Source organism: Rhinolophus hipposideros, assembly GCF_964194185.1.
Source record: "Rhinolophus hipposideros genome assembly, chromosome: 12".
NCBI lineage: Eukaryota > Metazoa > Chordata > Mammalia > Chiroptera > Rhinolophidae > Rhinolophus > Rhinolophus hipposideros.
Window position 1 is genome coordinate 24,077,203 of NC_138058.1, and position 20,776 is coordinate 24,097,978.

The 20,776-nt window shown below is 40.6% G+C and overlaps 1 protein-coding gene across 1 annotated transcript; it reads right to left on the minus strand.

Annotated features, from left to right (window-relative positions):
• Window positions 1-425: 425 nt before the first annotated feature.
• On the minus strand, window positions 426-11,461 carry MTHFD2 (methylenetetrahydrofolate dehydrogenase (NADP+ dependent) 2, methenyltetrahydrofolate cyclohydrolase). The gene is made up of 8 exons (XM_081068583.1): window positions 11,277-11,461; window positions 7,035-7,219; window positions 5,635-5,757; window positions 4,505-4,657; window positions 3,979-4,086; window positions 3,135-3,227; window positions 2,620-2,745; window positions 426-1,585 (listed from the first exon to the last, which is right to left on the minus strand). Exons 1-8 carry the CDS (start codon window positions 11,375-11,377, stop codon window positions 1,422-1,424), a joined length of 1,053 nt encoding a protein of 350 aa, XP_080924709.1. The 5' UTR covers window positions 11,378-11,461; the 3' UTR covers window positions 426-1,421.
• Between the last annotated feature and the right edge of the window lie 9,315 nt (window positions 11,462-20,776).

Genomic DNA, 20,776 nt, shown 5'->3' on the forward strand with positions numbered 1-20,776 from the left:
TATTATGTATATATATACATATATACACATATGTATGTATATATATATGGAGAGAGAGAGAGAGAATACACACATACACACGGGTAAAGAGAGAGAGGATGAATTTGGCAAGCACATCAAGTCCTGTGCAAATTAAATAATGTGTAAATTAAATACATGGTTTAGAAAACAGCCAGAACAAGACTAACTACTTAAATGAGTTTTACAGATTAAGGTCCTGCCTTGGCATGACCTGTTGGAATGTAAGATTAAAAGGACTAGTCCGGTTTCTCCACAGCTCTTTAAACCAATTTAAGGCATAGGGTTGGGTATTACCAAATATAGGAATACATCAATTATATCCAATGAGGAAAATTAACTATGGTTAGTTCATAACTAAGACAATACATTAGGAGGAAGATAAAGTATTTCAGAAATTCATTCCGTACCATTCAGAATTGTTTTATTAAACAAACAAATGAACAAATAAACAAACAAAATTCATTACTCAAGCTCTTAAAAACCTATTGGGGAAAACCAACAGGCTCTTCAGAGAAAAGCAGGCAGCTACTGACAAGTCTTTGGTGGAAAAGTTGCATACTTATACAAGCTGCCCTAATGATTATCAAGTCCAAGTTTTATTTTTCAAAAATAGGTTTCAAGATTTACCAAAGAAACCACACAGACACCCCCAACAGTACAAAAATTTAACAATGAAGTTTAAAGATACAGGAAAAACCAAATATAATAATACACTCAAGTTATTTATAAAATAAGCCTTTCAAGCCTAGAAAACTAAAATTGGGAGACCTCATGAATGGTAACACACAAAACGGGCTAATCACATATGGAACAACCCTAGACGTCTTTCCAGTGACTGACTAAGCTATAAAATGACAGCTCAGGATACTATTAACATGTAACTTTTCTTCTGGTTATCAGTCAGTACATACAAAATTAGAGTAAATATTTTTACTCAATTACCATCATTTCTTCCTTTTTACCTTTTCCCTAATTTTCTCTAGCAACAGTTTTCCTTTGGTTTGACCAGTTGAACTCGAAAGGTTTAGAACCTAACGTGAGTATCAACTCTTATTGGAATAGCACTTGGGAAATGCGATCCTAGAAAAGGCAAATTGTAACTGAAGTGATCTGACAAAGTTAAGCAGCCATTCTCAGTGTGACAACGACCTCCATGCTAATCATTAGGTTGACGGTTTCTCTTAAGGCTGGGTCACAGGACCCAGCACAATTACTGGCATGCTCCCTGGGAGGTGCTGCAGCTACGTGCCCAAACACCCACCCATTTAAGCTTTCAATAAATACAAAGCATCATTTAAAATCATTTCAGTAGAATAAATAAAAAATACTGCATTGCTATTGGCCTGTTTTGCCTCTTGCACTGGCGTAGAGTACTGTTCATGACGGGGGAGACACAACAGCTAATTAGTTGCCACTCCAAGCTCCTTAGGCTTCAGTACATCCCGTTCTTCAAGTCTTAGCACCTTTTTTGCAGCAATAATGGTATTCTTCATTAGCATTGCCACTGTCATGGGACCAACACCCCCAGGGACTGGAGTGATGTAACCGGCTTTCTTTCTGACTCCTATAGAGAAACAAGACAGGCAGATTGCTTTATTTATGACAAAGGAAATGTATATATTTTAACACATGGAAGAAGCATTCAAAGGAAAAGCAATAATATACATAAGCACCTTTATAAGCCTTGAACTCATACAGAAATCACATCTTATTACTTCAGAGTAAAGGCTTTTGAACCTACTACTAAAGTAACATGTATATAATAACCAAAGTTGTTCAATGAATATTTATACATCTAAATAACCTGTAATTTACTAGCCACTTCCCTCCATAGTAAATCAACTTAAAAAGAAACATCTCAGTAGGTTGTGTGTGAGGTATACCTATAATAACAATAAGCATTGCCTCAATTAATACCTGCCTACAACATTTTCTTAATTTTACTCTATATGCAATATTTATTTATATTGTTTACCCAAAACACTAAGCAAAGTAATTTTCTGGAGAGTAAGAAGTAAGTTATTTTTTTAACTCAATCTTAAAGGAAAAATGCTTAGATGCCTAGGTTCAGGTCTGACTGATTTAATATAAACAGAAAGCTAGAAATAGAATTATCACCATAAAATTCAAATAAATGTGATACCTTAAGAACTGACAGGAGAAATCTATCAAATTCCCAAATTTCAAGTATATGGCTTTTACCTGGACTATTTTAATATTCTGGGTCTGGGATCTCTCCTCTCAATGTGAAAAAGAGAAATCTGTAACACTTTTTAGGAGACTCAATGGTTTAGGAAAATCACTTCATTAAATTTTCAGACTTGTTAAAAGTCTTATAGTTGTTTTAATTATAAAATAACCCTAAAAAAATTTCCCTGAAAAATTTATACCTAGTCTCCATAATTTTATGATACAAACACCTAAAATAATTCTAGAATGTCTACAATTTTAAAAAAGATTTATCTTAATTCTTGTGGAAAGCATTTTAAATGGTATTATTTAAATGGTATAAGTTTAACAGTTAAAGTAAATGATTAGTCCTAAATGTCCATTAAAGATAGTATTTATTTTATATTTAAAAAAAATTACACCATTTACCTTCAAAATCCACATCTCCAACCAACTTGGGTTTAGCAGTGATGGGATCTTGAATTCTATTTATTCCCACATCAATAACGGCTGCGCCTTCCTTGATCATATCTGCTGTGATCAGATTTGGAATTCCTGGAAACGGAAACCGGAATGATCAATTTAGTATTGAAAATAAGATCCCACCTGTCAGATTCTTACCTAATTTTAATTTCAAGAAACCTAAAAGATCTAATTAGCTTGTTTTATAAAAACCTACAGAAACTATTAACCAAGGTTTTTAACATTTAAACTTCATGTAGTAAATAGAAATCTTTTAAGGCTGTAGAAATAACATTCACTCATCAAGTCTGTAATGGAATGCCAGAAACCACTATTCCAACAAACAACTCTCCTCATCTTTGTAAGTAGCTCACAGTGTCCATTCCAGAGCAGTGATGAATGCAATGGCAGTGAGGGGGGCAAATTCTAAGATAAGAGGTTCATCCTTTTAGGTGACATCCTCCCGTCCCTGGTGTTCTTACCTGCAGCAGAGACCACAATATCTGCAAGAATTGTATGTTTCTTCAGCTGCTCTTTGGGAGTGTATCGATGAGATATTGTAACAGTGGCATCACCTATGAGTTAAAAATTAGATGTCTTGATTTCTGAATCAAAGCTGGGGCTGGGCTATGTCTCAAATAGGCAAACCCTTGTAGAAATTCAACATCTCTGAAAAAATAATTGACTAAATTCATGTGCCATATTTTTGGGACAGCCAATTGTCATTTTTGAAAAAAACTAATACTTGATTTCTTGTAACTTTTACCTGTTGGTCCTAGCTCTACCCTTTGGAGTCAGATATAATTAGATTTCATCTTTATCCTAGTTAATGATTTTTCAAGAATTTGACCTTTTCTAAACAAAATATCACTAGAATTATCCAGTCTTTTTTTTTTTTTTTTATCTTTTTTTTTCTTTTTTTATCCAGTCTTTTTAAAAAATGTGCTGGAAGATACCTGGAAATATTTTATTTTGCCATTATTTCTGATATAATCACGAAGGATCGTATTATGATAATGATATACGATAACTCTGATTCAAGGCTTTTTCTCAAATTAACAGAATTTGACAAAATGACACTACAGACACATCAGTTCAATCCTTCGCAGTGGTCTTAAGACTTTTTTCCTACCAAATGACATAGAACAGAATACTAACTTTAAATAAGAATTGCTTCTTAGCTCCAACTATCAAAGCCATAACTGAAAATTTCTAAGCGCCTAACCATGCTTATACGCAAAGTTAACACGGTCAGAAATCCACAGGACAGCCTCTGAAAGCTCTCACATAAGAAAGAGGACACTCCTCCGAAAGCAATTTCCTTACCTCCAGGACGTTCGTGTGCCCCATCTGTGTGTAGTAGCATTGCAATAGGCATTCCAACATTTTTTGACCTTCCAGCTACAACCACATTCTTCCCTAGGGTTGGAATGCCTAGGAAAAAATACACATACTTGCATGAAAAGCAGGGCCAGACTGTCTTAGGATGGGAAGCAAAGGAACAGGAAGGCAGATGGCCTAGGACACAAATCTAATTGTGATAATGAAAGAAGTAGCTAAGCGTATGGCCTCATCAGTCAGTTGGCCCTATGACATAGTGAAGGCTAAAGAAAACATTTTGTAAGGTACAAAATGTTGCATGAATGTGCACCATCGCCGCTATTAAAGCTTAAGTTTCCTTCACTGAGGCTTCTGGATTAAATAACAAAAATAATCATAAGCAACTACTCTGGGAGTAGGACTAGAAGCCATGGGGTAGGAGTTTCCACTCTTTGCTACTATGAATTTTTACTATGTGCAAGTAGTACTTTTAAAATACTAACACAGACATACAATTACGGGATATACCTACCAGTTCGCTTAATTATCTCCCACACACCCCATGGAGTAGCCGGTAACATGGAATACTGGTCCAAACACATTCGTCCTACGTTAATTACATGAAAGCCATCAACATCCTTGTCTGGAGAAACAGCATTGCAGATCTTTCTCTCATCGATGTGCTCTGAAAAAGAAATCAGAGCCGGGGTCACTGTTGTATAGCTGGCACTGCTCGACTCCGGCTCATCTGATTTATTGCACAGACCCGGTCTCCTTCTACAGTTTGCCTCTACTTGCCTCGACAATTTGCTTCTTCCATCTGCACAGAAGGAACACATATCAACCAAAGCCAAATGCCAATATGAAAGCCAACATCCTCTTCCCTGCAATAACTGGTACCATGCACTGTCCTTTCCTGTCAAGATCTCAATAGCAAATCAAAGAGTAAGTTGTATTCTGACGTGGGGGAAGAAAAATGATTTTTCCTCCTACCTTTCTCAACTCTTCTGGCTAGGTTAATAATCAAAGTAACACAAAATAGCTTAACAGGAGAGAACAACCAAAATTATTATGTATGTATATGGGGTGGTCCATAAAAATGAGACCCAGGACAGACTGGGCAGTTAAGGCTTCTATGGCATCTTGAGCTAAGGAGAAGGGGAGTTTTGTTTGGGGACTTCAAAGGGCAGGAAGTCAATTCACGTGGAGATAGAAAAGCAAGTGTCTGGTAAATAAATGTTTGCTGGGCCATTTTTAACAATGGGACACAGGGAGAACTTTGACCAAAGGGCCTTGCTAGGTTCCTCCCTGTCTGTCACATCCAGTTCGTATTAAACCACAGTTATCTACAATGATAGCTCCCTTCCTGGAGCAGGTCCTCTATTTAAATTGCTTTAGGCCATTAGGAGGAAGGTCAAAGCTTTTCCCTGAGGCTTTTGTTTCTTAATAACCAGCTTAAGGTAATCAATATCCAGAAAGGCATATTTTTAGGGTGGCCAGCTGCTTCCTCCCCCTCAGTAGGTCTGTCCCGTATCTAATGAAATATTCAGTCTCTTGAGTTTCCCTCCCCTTTAAGTCCAATTCATACGAGGGGCCAGCTGTATAACGTAACCAAGTCAGTCCACTCCTCCAAAATTTTACATGGTGGCGCCCAGAACTCACCTGGAAGAGGCAGCTGAACAAGGAGGCCGTCGACATTATCATCATTATTCAGTTTATGGATTAAGTTCAACACTTCTTCCTCTGAAACCGAAGCTGGTTTCACAATTGTCTCACTGTTGATTCCTATTAAGAAAATGTCAAGGTTAAAAAACATTTAAGCATTTCACGAGCAATGCTGTAATATGTTGCCTGCCACAGTCTTCTACCTTTGAAGTTTTCTATTATCACACCCACCCTGGTAGCTGAAAAGCTTGAATCGGCTCAAAAAGCAGCCTAAAACAGTAACTTCACAAATATACACACTAGAGAACGCTGGCTTGACATTTTCTTTTTTAAAGATTTTTATTAAAAACATAGTTAACATATAATATTGTATTAGTTTCAGGGGTGCACCATAGTTAGTCAACATTTACATAACTGAAGTGATCACCATGAAACATTTGCTGTACATATTCCACGTGGTCCTCCTCAACCTCCTTTATGGGCAGGAGACTGAGGCACAGCAAAACGGAAACAAAAGCCAGCTAGTGACGAAGCCAGTCTTTCCAGTTCCAAAGTCCCTGTTCTTTCCACTGCACCATGGTACCTCCCAATGTCTTAGAAAGCCATGGTGGGCTATAGAGGTTCTAAAGGTTCTCAATGAAAAGGGCAGGAGGTGTCAATCCTCAGTAATACAGAATAGAGTAGACCAAGGACTCAGAATCCAGTAGCACCGCCCAGCCATGCCAGTGCTGTTACAGCCCTTCAGCAGGGCAGGGCACCTGGCGCTCAGACTACTGACCCACAGAAAGCCCACCCCCCTCTGGTTTACCACCACACCAAGTCCATGGCATAGCGAGGCCTAGAACACAAACCTCCCGTCGCCCAGGTCCACGCTTTCTGCATTCAAAACTCCAACCACTTCTAACCCACAGAATGTCATTGGTCTTTGAACCAATTGGTGAGGAAATCGAAGCTACTTCCCAGAAGTCATTCATTTCCTTCAAATCTGACTGTGCCCTAGGCTACCTCACTGAGGTCTCCTCCATCGTCCCCCCAACACTCTGTTGCCTTCAACCCCAAGTCCTGAAACACCTCAGTCAGAGATGCTCACCATCATGCTTAAAGCAGATGTCAGCTGTGTCCAAGCCCTCCTGTCCCACGTCAAGACTAAGAATGGCAGGCAAAGATCCGATAAACTAAGAATTCAGCTTACTTTTCAGAAGACACCAAGAATACCAACCACGCCGTTCCTTCTGTCCTAGTCTATACGCCTCCCAACTGATACAGCCTGCTTTCATTATGCCAAAGTCCTGGCTACAGTTCAATCACATTAGCCTCCTCTGCTTGGGCTTCTAGTCAGAAAAACAGGAATGATAAATTACAGTGGAGTTGGCCTGGGATCTGAGCGTGACACATACCCACATCTGCAGCAGCCCTGGTTTTGTTGAGGACATAGGAGTGACTTGCAGGATTCTCACCAACCAGAACCACGCTCAGATGCGGCCGTTTGTTGCCCGATGCCACCCACTCATCCACTTCCTGCCGCACTTCCTGCTTGATCTGCTGGGCAAGTTTCTTTCCAGAAATAACAACAGCTTCATTTCTGCAGAAGACAGGCGTCACAAAACCAAATACTAACTTGAATTATTGTAAAAAAGTGAAAAAATCAGACTACAAAAAAAGTGTTATTAAATACCCAAAAGTTGGGGGGTGTGGGAGGGGAATTGGAGGAAGGTGGTCAAAAGGTACGAGCTTCCAGTTAGAAGACAAGTAAGTACCAGGAGTGTAATGTACAATGTGATGACTATAGCTAACACTGCTGTATGATACACAGAAAGTCATGAAGAGAGTGGGTCCTAAGAGTTCTCATCACAAGAAATTTTCTGTTCTTTTTATTGGATCTTTATGAGATGAAAGATGTTAATTAACCTACTGTGGTAATCATTTCACAATATATGTAAATCAAACAATCGTGCTGTACACTTTGTGTCCTCAGTGTCATGAGGAATGCTCCAACCTCAAAACCAATGAAACATACAATTGTTTGAAACATTGAAACAATCTATTCTGCCTTGTGGCACATATTTAGTACTCAAAGACAATAGGTATCATGGTACTGGATGTCTTGTGTGGTTCAGACATGATTATGTCTCAAGGCCCATTAATTTAAATGGAATTTAAATGTTTTAACAGTCCTTAAGCCTTCAATGCCTGCTTTTTACTTGCATTACAATGAAATACCTACTTTAAACCAAATTTCAATGTCTTAGATATAATGCTGTAATTTTATACCTAACCCTTATATTAATCTGTATTTGCATCTTGTGAGGTATTAAGACGATAGCATAATTTTATAGCAAACCAAATACTTTTACCCAGATTTTATGTAATGATACTAGCACAGCACAAAATAATAAGAGCATTTTATGTACACTCATGGCACATTAAGGAATTGCAAACATGTTAATATTTACAAATTCATTTCAGAATTAGAGTTGAAGGGGACTTCATCACAAGAGCTTTGTTACACTTGATCTTAGCCAAAAGGCGAGAAGCGATGGGCTTTGTTGATACTAATACCCATGGCAACATTCCTTATCTATATAGTACCAGGAACAACCGCCCCAGGCCAGAAATACATTCCCAACCCTAGGAAACTATAGAGTGAAAGACTACTTACAGAAGGCTTAGGACACTCACTTATGTTGAATGAAATAACATATATAAAGCTCCAAACACCTATATATTCAATAAAAATCAATTTCTTACTCTCTTTTGTTGGTTAGATTTATATCTACATATACATACACATGTATCCTTAATACATATATTTTACACATACATATGTATGCTTAACATGCAGGAGATATATTTTATACATTCATAAGGAAAAAACTATTACAACTGTAATACTCAATATATACCAACAAAAAACGAATACAAGTCACGTTTGACCTCTGCAATTACAAGAGGTGCTCAAAGTGGTTACCATCAGTGTCCAGATACTTCTGATTATGGCGTACTGCTTGAGCAACGTTGACCAAAGTGTCCACTTGTATACATTTTTTTGGCATCCCTGATATATATATATATATATATATATATATATATATATATATATATATATATATACATATATATGTATATATATATATATGTATATAGTGTGTGTGTGTGAGTGAATATATATAATATATATTTAGTGAGGAGGATTTAGCTTGCAGTTCATTAAAAAGTTCCTTTTGAATGCAATAAACTTGGAGAAAATGGTAGCAGCACATTTGGGCTCAGAATGACACTAAAATTAAGGACACAGAGTTCTGGGAAAATTCAGTGTTCCAAGTCACAAAGGCAGGTTCTGGATGTTATGCCAATTTGCTTTAAAAAGAAAAAAAAACTCAAAAGTAACAAGAACCAAAAAAAAAAGAAAAAAAAAGCCACAATGCACTGTGCCTGAATAGCTCTCATAATGTAATTATTTTAGATTTCCTCTGCATACCACACAACTGTATAAAATGTGAATGAAACAGTCTTGTGAGTGAGTCATTACCTAATTTCCCATCATCCCTTTTGCCAAGAGGCAGAAAGAGTAACTACTACCCCAAAACAAACAGAAACACAGACTTAGCTCAGTCCCACAGGATTCCAAAATGTATTAGCTAATAGTTATTTTTTAATTAAATGCTCTTTTTAATTAAATGCTGATGTGTTTAGAAAATTTTCCATTAAAATTATGAACTAGAAAGAAGTCAAGAGGATTGTTCAAATAAAATTCAAAACTAAAATCCAAGTCAGTAGCATCTTCAATTTCCTCCTGATGCAATAGCTTACAGTACTGTAATTTTCCATGAAAAATTAACATCGGGTGCTTTTTACAATTCTTGATCATGTTATTTTAAAGAGTTCTGTTATCCACTAATTAATGGAAGCAGATACCAGTAAAGAAAGACACAAAGGGGAATGGCACTAATATCTGTTAAGTACTAGTAGGTGGTTTGCATGCTCTCAGTTACCTTGGGGCTGTTATAATTTGTGTTATAAAGACACAAATACAAATCTCTGCTTCCAAATTCCATTTTTCCCTGTATCCCATTGTCTCCTAGACCACAGTACTCTAAGGGCAGGCTGAGGTTCCTGAAACCCTCTCGCCTGAAACCACCTCCTTCCAAAAAAGGAATACATGTAAACTCATATTTAAAAAAAAAAAAAAAGTTTTGTTTTACCAGCCAACAGTAATCAAAGCAATATAGCAGAACTGTAAATACCAAACATAGTACTGTCCTCAGAGGTTTGGAAGTCTTACTTATTCACTCAGAAAGGCAAGTGAAAGGAGGGCAGTTGTTACTGCAGAATAAGCCAACTGGTCCAGTACTTGAGGTAATGAATTAGAGGATCTTTATAAATCTCTTTTCAGTCATGAAAGCCACAGGCACACGTGGCCAGTACTCAGGAAGACGGGAAGTGGGAGGAGAACCGTCTAGTAATGAGAGATGGGGCTGGAAAGGCAGGTCAGGCCCAGACCAAGAAAAGCCTTGAGTGCCCCCTCCCAGGTCTTCTTTCAAGAGCTCATATATCCGCATTCTGTGCTTCAATGGCACCTTGGCACTGTATCTAAAAACATTTTTAGAATGAGTGGAAATTACACGTGTTCTGCCCCCTGACTGCTAGGTGAGTGCCATTAAAGAACAGGTTTTATCATCCCTGAATTTGCAGCCTAGCCCCGTGCCTGGACGAAAGAGGGGGCTGCTGTTACCAGGCTTAGGTCTCTGGCGATGCAAAGGCTCTAAAGATTTAGGGGAGTGCACAGACCTAGGGAGAGAAACCACAGCCCCCCCCCCCCGCCCCGTTCCGTCCTCCCGCCCAAAGACTTCAACCTAGATTTAAGAATGCGAGTTTGAGGTCCAGAAAGATGAGGAGAAACCTATTACCTCCCCAGGTAAACTTCCCTTCTCCTCTCGGGTATGTATCACCTCCATTTACTCAGCCTGGCACTGACCAGCTGAGTGGGCTGCAGTCAAAGCCCTAGTGACCAGCGCAAATTGATTCTCGTGGGAGGGAGATGGGCAGCGCGAAGAGCAGCGCGAGTCACACTTACCTGGAGGAGGGAAGCGCGGGTACCACGGGAGCCAGCGGGCTCAGGATTTCATCAGACTGCACCTACCCCCTCCGCCGCTAGGGTCCCGGGAAGGGACCGCTCGCTGAAGGCAGCTCATTCAGCGCCCCGCCGGCGCTCACCAAAGCGTCTCAGCTTTCTCCAAGACCGCTCAGCATCACCGCCAAGGGCGGGGGCGGGTGCTGGCCGGTGACCTCCGTTTGTCCCCGTAAATCGGGGCACCTCAGAGCCCTCCAGTGCCTTTGCTGGGTACCCGGCCCGCCCGCGGACTGGTCACGGCACAGGGACACGCCGCGAGCCTGAAGGAGACCGGCTCCCTCCGAAAGGAGGGCTCCAGGTAACAGCCCACCCCGTCAAGCGAGCGCCCCGGTCCCCGGCTGCGGCCGCGCTGGGCTGCCACGTCGCCCCGCCACACCCTTCCCGGTGGCCACCACCGCCCGGGACGGAGATGCTCGGGGAAGTCCCTCGGCTCCCTCTGGAGCCCAGGCGGCCCCCCGCGCTCGGTTGCCCTTGGTTTCGGCGCTGCCCCAGCTCCCGACCCTCTTACCGAACTGCCGAGAGGTGGAAGGGACGATGGCGGAGGCGGCAGTTCTGGGCGGGCCGAAGCAGCCGGGTGGCCAGCGTGGACACGAGGGAGGCAGCAGCCATTGCCCACGCGGGTGTCGGTGCAGGGAGAGAAACGCGGGCGCGGGCCGCGCGATTATACGGCTGGCGCGTGTCAGGCCCCGCCTCCCGCCCGCACCCATTAGTCCCTGTCGGGTGAAGCCCTGCTTCTGATTGGACCCTGGAAGGCTCGCAAGCCTCGGCAGCGTGCGGTGATTGGCTGCGGAAGGCAAGCCCCTGCCAGACGCAGTTGGTGGTGCCCAAGCCAACACTAGCGTTTGTTCATTCATTGCTTGAACAAATATCTGAGCGCCTTCTGGGTGCAAGGCGCTGTAAAGAGTGTATGAAAAGATAGATAAAATACCAACTAATAAATGTAGACGAATGATGGAGTTAGAAAAGAACTATTTGGCAACCCATAGTAAAAATTGATTCAGAATCCTCAATGGATGTCAAAACAACTGGGTGAAGTTGGATTTGGAACAAGATATTCTCATAGAGGACTCCCAGATCCTGAAAATAAAAATACAAGACGCCCAACTAAATTTGAATTTTAGATAATTTGGGAGGAGAGTCGTACTTACATTCAAAAAAGTTTTCGTTGGTTGTGTGAAATTCAGATTAAATTGGGCTTCCTGTATTTTATCTGGCTGCCCTATTTGCGTAGTCTCAAAGTATCTCTTCCACAAAATTCGTACTAATAGAAAAGGTAAATTTACAGCCGAAAAACCTGACAGTCATCACCGTAAACACGTGATCAAAGTTACCACCAGTAATGGGAGACACACATTGTGTGTCCCCAGACATGACGCATTGGACACACCACTTCAGAACTCTTAACAAGTCTGAAAATGTAATGGTTATCCTACACCATTGAGTCCTCTAAAAAAATGTTACTGATTTTCCATTTACACACTGAGAGAAGAGAGGACAGACCTGAAATGTTAAAACAATCCAGGAAAAGGCCATATTCCTGAAATTTTGAAATATTCTATAGATCATAATTTAGTCTTGAGGAAATATCAGACTGTCGCTAGAGGCTCATGGGGATGTCCAAGAGAGGAGTGACCAGGTTCTTGTCTTCAGCAGGAGAAAGAACTCAAGAGGGAGACAGACGCGGGAAAGCACAGGAACTTTATTGAAAGTGCACACTTGAGAGGGAAGTGCTGGCCCACTCAGAGATTAAGATCCGCGGAGGAAATCCGGACCAGGGTTATTTATACCTCTCTGGGAGCAGGTTTTGGTGAAGACCCATTGACAGGCTCATCAGTTTCCTCCCAGTAGGTGGGATCCTTAGTTCCCCGCTCTTTCTTCCTTATTTGGCTCCTCTGGAACTGTCACAGCGTCAGATGCGTGCCGGGTGTCGTAGTAACTGCAACGTAAATAAGATTATAACAACATAATTAGCTAAAGGTCACGTCTGGGTGGGGGATTAGCCTTGCTGGATGAAACTGGTTCTTGTTCTTCTCCAGCTGCAGGTAGTCACTGACTGCTTGTATAACCAGTGAGGTTCCTCACGTTGTATTCTGGAGGGGGTTGTCAATTTCCCAGGACATCTATCCTGCCTCAAGAGAAGCCAAAATTGAGAGCTGTTATACAAGAAAAGTAGCCTCTACTGTTTGAAAATGTCAGTCATGAAAGACAAAGAATGAGGAACTATTTTAGATTAAAGGAGTCTAGACGTGACAATTAAATGCAATGTATGATTTCTGAATCAAAAAATTGGTTTTTTTTTCTCTTTTATTCTTTTTTTTCTCTCTGTCTTTTGCTATAAAGGACATTATAGGACAATTGGCAAAATATTGATAAGGTCTGTAGAACAGTTAATAGCATGGTATTGTTGACGAAAAAACATCCAGGCAAAAAGAAAGCTTATAAGAGTTTATTTGAGCCAAACTGACGACAATTGCCGGGAAGCAGTCTCAACGGATTGAGAAAATGCTCCGGAAAATGGCGGGTTTGCCACTTATTTTATACATTAGAATCAAAGGAGGAGGGTTACATGAAATCCATTGGGTGTACATTAAGGAGGTGGGAGAAAGCAAAATGGGGAAATCTCTCAGATTGGATAAAAAGTAAAATGGAGAGACACACACTTCTTTTACATTAGTTGGTACAGGATAGTTAATAGCATTTTATAATACGTAGAAATAGTATGGGGGGAGATAACAATGAGGGATTGTGTAGTTTCCAGCTCTGATATGGTGAGTTGTGCTCTCTGTGGCGTTCGGAAAAAGAGATTACTCTGACATTCCAAGGGTATGTTATCTTAGATGCAAAACACAACAAGTAGGCTCACTTAAGATAAAGATTGACCTTTGTCAAGGAAGCTACAGGCCAAGGATGTGACTACTGGCCAGACTCACTTTTAGTTAGGAATTTTTATGTTCAGACCATCTTATGTGGTTATTTTCAGTCTCCTGAGCTTGTCAGGCTTGACCTGTGGTCCCTTTTCCGTCCACAGTATCAGTGTTAATTTCCTGATTTAACTAGTCAATTGTGGTTACCTAAGAAAATGTACTTGCTTTTAGAGACAAAAGGGCATCATGTCTGCAACTTACCTTCAAATGGTTCGAAAAAAATATGTGTACATATAGTATAATATAATTTAGCATAATAAAATATAAATATTAGTTTGTTAGGGCTGCCATAACAAAATACCACAGACTGGTTGCCTCAAACAACAGAAATTTATTTTCTCCCAGTTTTAGAGGCTGGGAGTCCAAAGTCAAGGTATTGGCAGGTTTGTTTTCTCTTGAGGCTTCTCTCCTTGACTTACATATGTCTGCCCTCTCACTGTCCTCATGGCCTTTTCTCTGGCAGCATATCTCCAGATGTCTTAATCTCCTCTTCTTATAAGGACACCAGTCAGATTAAGACCCCTTAAGATCTCATTTTAACATTATTACCTTTTTAAGGCTCTATTTCTAAATACAATGATCTTCTAAGATACTGGGAGCTAGGGCTTCAAAATATGAATTGGGGCGGGGGACACAATCCTATCCATAACAATGTATATACATAAAGAGAAACTGATAAAGTATATGACAAACGTAACAACTTAAAAATTGGGGAATTGGGTGAAGAATACACAAGCATTCTTTGAACTTTACCCACAATTTTTCTGTGCCTGAAATTACTTCAAAATTAAAAAACAAACAAACAAACAAAAAACCAGCCCTCATGGTGTTTGGGGATAAGGTAGACATACAGTGAACAACAAAAGAAACTAAGAAAAAGAACTCCCAAGACAGCAGATGTGAAAGGCTGTATACAGTCAGAGCATTGTTCTGCAGAGGGAAAGGAACCAGAGGTGTCCAGATTTTAAGATACCTAACCCTCTCACCACTCTGCAAAATTTTAAAAATTATCTTTTCGCAAAACGTGAACTCTCAAGAGTAAAACCATAAGAACATTGTTATATGTATATATTTTTTAAATTTTTATTTATTTATTTTTCAGGAGGGCACAACTCCCAGTGGCCCATGAGGGGATCGGGGATCGAATCGGTAACCTTGGTGTTATTGGCACCATGCTCTAACCAACTTTTATTAAGCATACTAAAATTAAGCATGCTCTAACCTTTTATTAAGCATACTAAAAATATATAACCGGCCACCCCTGTAATATATTTTTAGTATGCTCAATAAAAGGATTTGCTTCTATGCTCCCACAGTATTATATAGAAATATCATTTGTTTAACAAAAATACTTCATGGTGCGATTTTTAGTCCAATTCTGTAGGGTGAAGATGGTCATGCCCTTCTACACTGGGGCCCCAACTAGCCTGCCTCCCTAACTGTTTCTTTGCTTTGCCCCTCACTGAGCACATCCTGTGTTTCTGTCTGGGGTTTGGTTGCCCTCCTCTCTCTGCTCCCCAGACCACTGCTACTCATCCGTAAGGCTGCGCCTTCAGGCTTCCTGATATAATAAAAGCTTTGCCTGTAGGCCTCCACTTTAAGTAGCTCCAAAGTTTCACTGACACATAAGGGAGAATCAGGATCACACCCTGGCAAAATAGTACTTTTGCTTCCAACACAACACAGTTAGGCAGAATGAATTGCCCTGTCCTCTGTGGGATCATAGTACATAGGGATACTCCTATTTCAGCCATCAGAATGACATCTTTTTTTTTTTTTCATTTAAATGTGTTTTTCCGGGACCATCAGCTCCAAGTCAAGTAGTTGTTTCAATCTAGTTGTGGAGGGCGCAGCTCACAGTGGCCCATGTGGGAATCAAACCGGCAACCTTGTTGTTAAGAGCTCTCTAACCAACTGAGCTAATTGGCCGCCCCTCAGAATGACATCTTAATATTATTTGTGCACCTGTTTATTTCCAGTATGGTGCAGGGTTATTTAACCAACACCATTCATATCTCATAACGCACATCAATCATGCAAGCACAAAGCACAGGAATTACCAACCCTCTATTATTAATCATTTTAATATCTAAGCTTTCTTGAACACTTAGAATGTGTCAGACACGATTTTAGGCACTTTGTGTATATGACACTTTTTTTTTATGCAATTTTATTGCAAAAACGTAAGACAAAAAGTGCAAGAGAAAAACAGCTCTCCGCAGATCGCTGAGAGGGGGATTCGAACGAAATGCCCCCTATATGACCCTATTGAATTCTCACAATAACCCCTTGAAGTAAATTCTATTATTATCTCCATCTTACAGATAGGGGAAATGAGGTACAAGAGGCGTAAGGAACGTGTCCAAGGTTACAGAGCTAGTAAGGAGAGAAGGAGGGATTGACCCCAGACAGGCTGGCTCCAGAGCCCAGGCTCTACTATTATTTACCATCTATTGAGCACTTATTCTGTTCTATGCACTGAATTCAACACTACCTCCTTTAATCCCATCAAACCTGTGAGGTAAATATTATTTTCCCCCTTTGAGTTGAAAGAAACGGAGACTCAGAGAGACGCTCCTTGCCTGAAGTCACCCACTCAGTAAGATGCGGCTGTGCCCCCAGATGGGCCTGGCATGAAAGCCTTGCCTCTAGCCTTCCACTTCGTCTGGGCCTGAATGTTTCATAGAGACACAAGGAGGAATCCAGACCTCACACAGGCAAAATCACCTAAAACTACAAATGGGTGAGAGAGAACAGTTTCACAAGAGAGGCCACGGTTGTGGAACCCACAGAGTTGACAACTAAACTACAACAGTGTTCTATGTCTGGAAGGAACCACAGAGTTTATGAACTCCAACCCACCCTACCACGGATCAAACTTCTATTTTAACTGACTAACCTGAAGAAATTAAGGAACATTTATCATCTCAGAGCGCTTTCTAAGCAATGATTATGCCTGGCACCAAAGTTTCACCCCTCATAAACTGGAGTCAACATGCACCAGGCAGGATAGCCATTGCAATGGTGAACATATTGAAGTTTTCCGTTCCAATTGATAAAACTTGCTCTCCCAAGCCCCCTGTCTACAATACCCTAGGACTCCTCCCTAGGGAAATTAATATTGACACCTAGATCATACTCCCATTTTCACACTAGGCCAGCTTGAGCCATGCACATCCATTCCACAATCCCTGAGTTTCTCTCATCTCAGAACACTCTAATTCGTGGCCAACAGGTCTGCTTTTTCAGTTCTACTGTAGCAGACAGCACTAAAGCAGGACAGCCCAGTCTCTGAAATATCCAGCCAGAAGGAGCTATATCTTTTTTTCTTACTATAAAAGCAATTCATGTTCTTTGTGTAACACACACATGCATATACATTGGAAACTACAAAAATGACTAAGGAGCAGAAACAAAATGACACCCATTGCATCACCAATCAGAGACACCCAGGATTAGATAAATGGCATTGTGCTTGAAAGTAAGGATATAAAAAAGTTAAATTAGAGGCAAACTTGTCCTAACCAGGTTTCTAGCCCCGTGGGATGGAAGACAAATCCTGTTAGTGGTTCAGTGGATAGAGATGACACAGGTATGCCCAGAGGGTTCTGGGAGCTTAATGGAAGGACCTCTGACTCACAGCAACGTCCTCTCCTTGCCTTTAAACTGTAATCACCTTTATGGCCACAGTGGATGTTTAGGCTGGGAAAGGAAGGGGAGGAGTATGTTTAGCCTTTTTGGAAGGATCTTAAGGGAGACAGGAAAAAGGAGACCTTGAGGTTCATAGGCAATGCACCCCAGCTCATAAAAAACTAAGAACTTCATACAGAAGAGTGCACAAAAACCTTCAGTGATTTTCAGGACCCGTTTGCCTATCTCTTTCATGAACCACTGTGGGAGGTTAGGGGGTAGCAGCTTGTTAAGGAACCTGTGATTGGAAAATACCAGCCTCAGAATTTTCAGGATTTAGATTCTTCGATTTTTTTCCTTTTGTCTTTTGAACTGAGGGTGCCTTCCTTTTAAGGGGCTCCTCTAGATCTGGGAGGAGTCCTTGTGGAGGAGATGTAACTTAGTTTTCTTCTAATTTCAAGGAGAAGTGAGGACACTTTACTTATTTGACCGGATAGGAAAAGGCACAGGGAGTGAGAGGGTCAGGAAGAAGGAAACTAAATACATGGACCACTTGCCAGGAACTGTGCTCGATACTTCCCCACATTTACTCATATAGTTGGAATGTTCCTGTGAGGTCATTATATTATTATCTCTGTGTTATAGAAGAAGAGACAAATTCACAAAGGTAAAGTAATTTGCCCACGGTCACCAGCTAGTAATGGTAGTGCCAGGATTGAACGTAGATTTGTCTTCATCCAAACGCATGTTCTTCCACAAAACATGATTATTACAGTCGTGTTCGTCCAGACTGAAGACAGGCCTTTGGCAGAATGCAGTGACCAGGATGTGGGACGAGGAACCTTGACATGGTTACAGAACATTTAAGAAAATGATTCTCCTTTGAAGGTCATAGTCTAACAAGCCTTCCTTTCTCTCCCTCCTTCTTAAACCTCCCGCCCTCTATTCCTCCCATCCTTCCTTCTTCCCTAGTTTCCCTTCTCCCTCTCTTCTTTCTCTCCTTCCTTTCTCTCCTCTTCTTTCTCATCCTCCTCCTTCTTTTTCTTTCTTCTTGGCCTGATAAAAGGAACTTATTAAATTTTAACCATTTACAAAATTTTGTATGATTTTTTTAAAGAATAGAGGAAACATTTTACTGACAGCAGCACCAAAAATTGTTAAGGAAAATATTGTTTGTCTTCTGAACTTCCGTACTTAGATGCCACTCCATCGTGTTTTTTGCTTATTATCTCTTTATTAGTAATTACATATCAACATATTTACATGTCATTAGTAAGCTACAACTTGTATTTTATCATGAAACAGATTCTATTTGTCCTAATTTTATTACATACAAGATTAAAGGTGGTAGTAACATTGAGGGAAATGATTTGCTGCAGAGGACAACATAACTGCCAGACACTGTTCTAAATTTTTATGGATTATAACTCATTTAATCCTCACAGTAACCCTATAAAATAGTATACTAGTATCCCCACTTTATAGATGAGGAAACTGAGGCACAGAGAGGTTAATAACTTCCTCAAAATCATGCAGCTAGTAAATGGCAGGTCCAACTTTTAAATCTATTTCTTTTCCTTTATTTTGTTAAGACACACACACACACACACACACACACACACACCCCACAAATAGTTTTTGAACTTTAAGAGAAAAGGAAGTCAATACCACAAACTTTAGTTTCTGAGACTAACAATAATAGCCAACATATATTAGACACTGTTCTGAGTATTTTATATGTATTATCCAATCCTCTTATCTGTTTTAGTAGTACCCCTATTTTCAGACACACAGCTAGGTGCACAGCTAGTAAGTTAGCAGAGTTAAGATAGCAAAGGGGAATGGCAAAACATAAGAGAAAAGGCATTAAAAATTGTAGGGTTATTGGGGTCTCTCCATGGCTAAAAGAGATATGACTTAAATTTTTGTCACCATTTCTCACTCAAGAGCACACTTTCAGAGAAGGCCTCTTTCGTGAGTGCTGCAGGACATGCCTGGGCGACAAAGGTTCTCATCAGTACATCTGGTTCCTGCCTGAATCCCTGTCCCCACAGCTGCGACATTTAACATGGCTTCCATCCTGACTCACGGCAGTAGAGCATGAAGATGAGAATGCTGTTAGAAGACTTTCCCACTTTTACAAACTTCCCCGTTAGTCCTCATCTTACTGGAACTTTCAAGATCATTCCAGAGTCGACCCCTCTCTGATTCTTCAACACTTTGCTTTTGCTTTTCTAACATCCCCTCCTAGTGTCCCTCCGACTTCTCTCACTGTTGCTTTTCAACCTCCTTTGCCAGTTTCTTCTCCTCTATGTGACCTTTAAATATCAGGGCTCATCAAGTTTCTCTCCTGGCACTTCTGTCTCTCTACCCTCCCCTCAGCTATTTTATACACTGCCATGGCTGAAAATATCTATATGCTGATAACGCCCAAGTGTATCTCCACACTGTTCTCTTCTCTGAGCCCCAGATTTGTACATATCAACATTATCGACATTTCAGAGTTAACACATTCAAAACAGACTTCCTGATCTACCCCTAAAGCTGCTTTTCCTCTCAGTCTTTTCCATCTCAGTAATTGAGAACAACCAGCTACCAGTTAGTTGTTTGTGCCAGAAACATAGGAGTTAGCCTGGACTCACATCCAGCTCATTGAAACCTGTATATTCTTTCTCCAGAATAGATGTCAATTCCATCTACTTCTCTCACATTGATCTAGTTCAGATCAATTCCATCTCCTGCCCAGACAACTACAATAGCTTCTTAACCGATTCAGTGTTTTAAAGTGTAGATGGCGTCATCTTTCTCCTGAAAACCTTTCAATGGCTGGCCACCTTGCTTCAAACAAGAGCCAAGATTCTTGGTGGCTGGTTTCAGTTCCCTTCACTTTCCCCCCTGCCTGCCACATTCTCATCACACTGGCTTCTTTCAGTTCCTTGATCATAGATCCTGCTTCAAAACCTTTGCACATGGTGTATGGACTCTAAGTAGAGCCTCTTCCCTCTTTCTTCATTCAGTTATCTCACCTCCTTGGGGTCTTGGCTTAAATAACATCTCCTAAGCCTCCCCAATCTCTCAGGTCTCCCCTGTTACAATCTCTTAATGTTCTTAATGCATTCAGTGCTTTTTCTCCTAGTGGTTACTATGTAATTATTTGACTAGTATCTATCTTTTCCAACTGAATGTAAGCTCTGGGATAGCCATGTATTTTATTCACCAATATATATAACTGATAGACGTCTGACCTTCCACTTTTATTTTCAAAGTGCAAACTTTCATAAGGCTTCTTTGCTGAGTGTGTTTCAGCGTCTGATACCTTGGGATTTCTCTTTCACAATCTGTGACCTGAGTCCTGAGATAACCGGCAGGGACAGCTTAGGAACCATATGTTTTTCACCCACTAGTGACAGGGTCTAAAACACTAGCTGCCCCAGAGAGCACCTACTAGCTGAGA